A 6,000-nucleotide genomic window follows, 5' to 3' on the forward strand; every position below is an offset into this window, starting at 1 on the left:
CTATAAACAAATTACAGGGATGCTATGCTTTCATGAACTCAGAACCCACAGGTAAATAATCAGAGTTTTGCTCTTTAATTTCTCCATTTAAAAAAGGAAAGAAAGTATATGCATTTTATGCGGTCTTCCATGGGCAGAGGTTAAAATAATTACATTGTGAGTACTTAGGAGACCAAGTTTCACTTATCTGGAGATGATTTTTATATGTGTCCAAGAGGCCTTCCTGCCTGCTCTCTCTGTGTGTGCGTGTGTGTGCATGCACGTGTGATGCTGGGGGTCAAACCTGGGTTCCACGGTTGCATTATGGCGCCCAACAAGGCTTTATCTACCGTTATTTTTCTAACTTTATAAACAACCAGCCTCTCACCCCACTGATGTGAATGCTGTTTGGGGAGAGAATGGTGTTATTAGTTGCGCTTAGGAAATGTCACTTTCTTGTTTGTTTGTTTGTTTATTTTTGGTGTTTTTTTTTTCCCCGGTACCGGGAATCAAACTCACGACCTTGCACTTGCCAGGCAGGCACTGTGCTGCTGAGCTAAACCCCCAGCCCCCACTTTTTTTCAAAAACTGATAAATCTCTGTGGGTTTACCAGCACTTAAATTAGGAAATTTGGTGCCTTTAACAGATTTACAAAGAAATCTGCCTTTTAGAATCTCAAAACCAGGTGTGGTGGCACATGCCTGTGATCCCAGAAATCTGAGAGGCTGAGGCAGGAGGATTACAAGTTAGAGCCCAGCCTGGGCAATCTAGTGACTTAGTGAAACTCTACCTTAAAATAAAAAATAAAAATGGGGCTGGGAATGCAGCTCAGTGTGAAGGTCCCCTGGGTTTGATCCCCGCTACTGGGGAAAAAAACCAAAAAAGTAAGCAATGGCTGATGGCTTTTAGTAATAATAAGCAGGCTGCCCTGAAAGAATGTGAAACCAGTTTGTCCCGTCCCCCGTGCTGGCTCACTGCCAGGATACTGGACAATAATAAAGGCCCAGAAATCTCAGTCTGCAGAGGCTTTTTGGCTGTCAGTCTGTTCCCAGGAACACTGAGACACATTTGTACTACTCTTAAACCAGAAGCACATGAACGGAACACCTCCCACTTAGAATTTTTTACAATGTAAATTTAGAAAGAAATTTTTTTTTTTTTTGGCCTTTTTGAGACAGGGTCTCGCTGTGCAGTCAGGCTGGCCTTGAGCTCACTTTGTAGCCCGGGCTGGTCTGAAACTTGCAATGATCCTCCTGCCTCAGCCTCCTGAGTGGTAGGATTACAGGCTAGAAAGAAAGTACTTTTATCTCATCTATAATTTTTTAAGCATCTGTGGCCATGTACAGTTACTCTTTTAAAAACTGTAAATGCTTATTTTTTCAGTGGAAAGCATTTTGATCATATTTGACACTTACTCCTTGACTTCTTAATAAGTTCATGGCATTTCCTTAAAGCTGATTCATCTAGACAACAGTCTACACAGTAATAATTGCCCCAGAAAAGTGAAGATGACATTGTGTATTTTCTCTTCTATCTGCCTAAAATCACCGGATACCCAGGCTATCTCTTGACCATGAGAGTCCATTCTTTATGTTATCCTGCATTGCTTTTATTTTATTAAAAGCACATGAGGTTAGAATGCTGAGCGTGCCTCCCAGCAAGGCTCAAGTCTCATCTCAGGAAGGCCCCGACAACTGCCTTTCAGTCTTAAAAGTGCTACTGGCAGGCCAGGCGTGGTGACGCACGCCTGTAATCCCAGCACTCGAGAGGCTGAGGCAGGAGGATCACTGTGAGTTCAAGGCCAATCTGGGCTACAAAGCGAGTTCAAGGCCAGCCTAGACTGCATATGGAGACTCTGTCTCAAGAAGACAAAGTGCTACGGGCCCCGGAAGCCTCCATAATGTTAATCACAGACTGGAACAGTCGTGCAAAGGGTATCTTCATCTGACCACTGCTTTGTGGGCCAGCCAAGAATAGTAAGAAAAAGATGTTACAAGGAGAGATCAGGATATGCAGTGAATGTCTAAATTTTTAAAAATTTATTGCAGTAGAAGAGACGTAGCCATTAATCCAAAAATACTCCTCCTCCCTTTGAACACACTTACCTCATCTCTCCTGCCCCTTTCTGAACCGGTTCTAGAAGTCCTCTTTCATGAGTGTCTTTATGAGATATGGTCAAAGACACAGTGAATGCTGCTGCTGCTGCTGCTGCTGCTGCTGCTGCTACGAGCCATCCAGTGGCGATCCAGGCTCGCACAAACATGACGGAGCGTCCTCGTCCACCTTATTTACAGGCTTTAGCACTGTGGGGCTTCCCCAAAGCCAAAAGGAGTGTGAAGCGTAAACATTTTGGATCAATTTAGGACACTGAGGCAGCCATAGCAATACAACCAAAGACACTCACGAAAGAGTACTTCCAGAACTGCTTCGGAAAGTGGCAACAATGATGCAATAAGAGTGGGGGGTGCATTTTGAAAAGGATTAATGGTGATGTGTCTTTTTTTTGGTACCAGGAATCAAACTCAGGACCTTGTGCTTGCCAGGCAGGTGCTGTACCACTGAGCTATATCCCTGGCCCAGCAATGTGTCTTTTGCTGTAATCATTTTTTAAAAATTTAAATATGCACCATATTTGTTGATCATGCTGTGTATGTTCTCAACTCATTATCCCTCTTTTTGTTTAAAAGTATTCAAAAATCTAAAATGCCATTTTCTGACCTTCCAGGTCCGGTCGTAACACAGGACATCACCACGTATCACACGGTGTTTCTTCTGGCCATTTTGGGAGGGATGGCCTTCATTCTCCTGGTTTTGCTGTGTCTCCTCTTATATTACTGCAGGTAAAGTGATGCCATCTTTTGAAGCCGACTTGCTTGCACAGTTTGGCATTGGGAAACATTGTTGTGGCAATCTTTCTGTTTTCTTTGTCTAAGCTGAGGTTCTCTTTCTTCTCCTTTTAAAAAAAATTCGAGAATTCAAATATGTGATCTGAACCAACAGGATGTGTGTGGCTTGCTGTGGAGGTCAATGCTTAGGAGGGGAATTATTAAAAAGTGTTTGACAGAGTTCTGAATGGATCATGGGTATGAGAGAATATATGAGAATTCTCACGTAGAGGATTCATTCATTCAGAATATTCCTGTGGCTTTTTGAGAAATGACACTGTCAGATCAAGGCAGACTGATCGTCCCTTTGATGCTATGTCTGTTCACTTAGTGAGGATGTTTATTCTTGACTCTTGGGTGACCACTTTGGAACGAACTGCTTGGTGTTCTTCTAAGAGGCTGAGGGCGAAATCTCCAGATTGCTCTGGGGTGACGTAAGGATGTGGGTGTGGAATGAGAAGGCTTCTGGCTGCTGATGAGTTGCTTTGGTTTGTTTGTCCTGGAGGAGACTGAGGGTTAGGTTCTGACCTGAAACTTTAGAACACTGTCCCACTTCGAGGCCCTCTGACCCGTGGTTTGCGTTGTGTCTTTGGTGACAGGAGGAAGTGCTTGAAGCCCCGTCAGCACCACAGAAAGCTGCAGCTTCCCGCCGCAGCGCTGGAGAGCTCCAGAAGGGACCAGTCCACTTCCATGTCACACATCAATTTGCTGTTCTCTCGTCGGGCTTCCGAGTTCCCTGGCCCACTGTCCGTCGCCGGCCACGGCCGCCCAGAGGCCCCAGGGGCGAAGGAGCTGATGAGTGGGGTCCATTTAGAAATGATGTCCCCCAGCGGAGAGGGGGACCTGCACACGCCCATGCTGAAGCTCTCCTACAGCACCTCCCAAGAGTTCAGCTCCCGAGAGGAGCTGCTGTCCCACAAGGAGGAAGACAAAAGCCAAACCTCCTTCGACAACCTCACGCCGAGTGGGACGCTGGGGAAGGACTGCCGTAAGTCCGTGGAAATCTTTCCCTTGAAGGCCAGAAAACCTATGGAAAGAGAAGGCTACGAGTCCCCCGGCAATGAGGACTACAGGGGTAGTTACAGCACGGTGTTCTCCCAGCCTTTATTTGAAAAGCAGGACCGGGAAGGGCCGGCACCCACAGGAAGCAAACTCACCATTCAGGAACACATGTACCCCGCGCCCTCATCTCCGGAAAAAGAACAACTGCTAGACCGCAGACCCACTGAATGTATGATGTCGCGATCGGTCGATCACCTGGAGAGACCCACGTCGTTCCCACAGCCAGGCCAGCTGATCTGCTGTAGCTCCGTGGACCAGGTCAATGACAGCGTGTACAGAAAAGTGCTGCCCGCCCTGGTCATTCCCGCCCACTACATGAAACTCCCGGGGGACCATTCCTACGTCAGCCAGCCTCTGGTTGTCCCGGCAGACCAGCAGCTGGAAATCGGGAGGTTGCAGGCCGAGCTCTCCAACCCTCACGCGGGGATCTTCCCACACCCGTCCGCCCAGATGCAAGGCCAGCCCCTGTCCTCCCAGGCCATCTCCCAGCAGCACCTGCAGGAGGCAGGCACTCGGGAGTGGAGCCCTCAGAACGCGTCCATGTCAGAGTCGCTGTCCATCCCGGCGTCCTTGAACGATGCAGCTTTGGCTCAGATGAACAGCGAGGTGCAGCTTCTGACCGAAAAGGCCCTGATGGAACTCGGGGGTGGGAAACCCCTTCCACATCCCCGGGCCTGGTTCGTCTCCCTGGACGGGAGGTCCAATGCCCACGTTAGACATTCCTACATTGATCTCCAAAGAGCTGGAAGGAACGGAAGTAACGATGCCAGTTTGGACTCTGGTGTAGATATGAATGAACCAAAATCTGTCCGCAAGGGAAGGGGAGACCCTTTGTCTCTCCAGCAGAGCCACCCAGCTGTCCAGGAGCACCAGCAGAAGGAGCCCAGGGCCCCGGACAGCACCGCCTACACGCAGCTGGTGTACCTGGATGACATGGACCCGAGCGGCAGTGAGTGCGGGACCGCCGTGTGCACCCCCGAGGACAGCGCGCTGCGGTGCCTGCTGGACAGCGCGAGTCGGAGGACTGGGGGGCAGCTGCCCAGCCTGCAGGAGGAGAGCACCAGACGAATGTCAGACGTACCCCCGGAGCCGTTAGCCAGCCCCCACCAGAGAAGATCTGCTCACGAGGAAGACGAAGAGGACGATGATGATGACGACCAAGGAGAAGACAAGAAGAGCCCCTGGCAGAAGCGGGAGGAGAGGCCCCTCATGGCGTTCAACATTAAATGAGCCACTGCAGAGCCACCCAACTGTGGGACAGAAAGTTGCCAAATACCCTGTCCTACCTGTTTGTGGGGGAGGTTGGCGGGTGACAGCTTCAGACGTGGACACTGACTGCGTTGACACTGCGGTGTCGGTGGCGGGAAGGAATTAAAGCTGTTGCTCAGAGTAAAGGACGATTGTGACCCATGCTGCCCCCCGGGCGGGGGCCGGAAGAAGTGTCCGCATGTCGTTCCGGGACTCGATGCGCCCGCCACAGCCGGGGACGCCCCAAAACTGCACGAGACGTTCTATGCTCCAAGGATCACCTCAGTTCTCCTCGGGTTCTGGGAACAGAAGAAATTCTTTCTGCATCGCTTGAGTCCGTTTTGTCTTGGTACTTCTGGGGAGCGAGGGTGGCACTTCGTGTCCCGAGGTAGACACCGTCTCAAGGGAAAGCTATGCATCGCTGCTCTGTCGTCTCACTTTGCTTCGGTGTTGCTTTGGTTAGGCCTTGTTTGGAGGTTTTCTTCTTTTTAAAAGCAAAATGCAGTTTGGTTGTAAACATTTTATTGCCTCATTTTAATCTAGTCTCCTCCTCGGTGGTTTATGCCGGTGTCTCCCTTCAGGAACTCCTGAGGGTCAGCTCTTATCATCCAAGCCTTTTAATGAAATCGTACTGAAATTTTTATCAGCTGAGAGTCTTTCAATTCTGGTCCCATTAACTCCAAGTGCCTTTTTTACAGTGAAAACAGACAGTCCCTCATTGTTTTGGTTTTTTCTGAGCCCCCTTAATTGAACTGCCTGGATTTTATATAAAACTATAAACGATGCCCCTTTTATTTAAACTGCATGCTATCAAGTGCCATCTGT

At 49.0% G+C, this 6,000-nt stretch overlaps 1 protein-coding gene across 1 annotated transcript in view; it reads left to right on the forward strand.

The window, feature by feature from the left end:
* Positions 1-5,694, forward strand: part of Fam171a1 (family with sequence similarity 171, member A1) — a 57,102-nt gene extending 51,408 nt beyond the window's left edge. The window contains exons 6-7 of the mRNA XM_013515488.1: positions 2,706-2,820; positions 3,465-5,694. Coding sequence (XP_013370942.1) covers positions 2,706-2,820; positions 3,465-5,157 — 1,808 coding nt within the window. The 3' untranslated portion in view covers positions 5,158-5,694. The remainder of the gene's footprint in view (positions 1-2,705; positions 2,821-3,464) is intronic.
* Positions 5,695-6,000: the final 306 nt, after the last annotated feature.

The sequence above is a fragment of the Chinchilla lanigera genome, unplaced genomic scaffold, assembly GCF_000276665.1.
Source record: "Chinchilla lanigera isolate Chin_1 unplaced genomic scaffold, ChiLan1.0 scaffold00028, whole genome shotgun sequence".
NCBI classification, from domain to species: domain Eukaryota; kingdom Metazoa; phylum Chordata; class Mammalia; order Rodentia; family Chinchillidae; genus Chinchilla; species Chinchilla lanigera.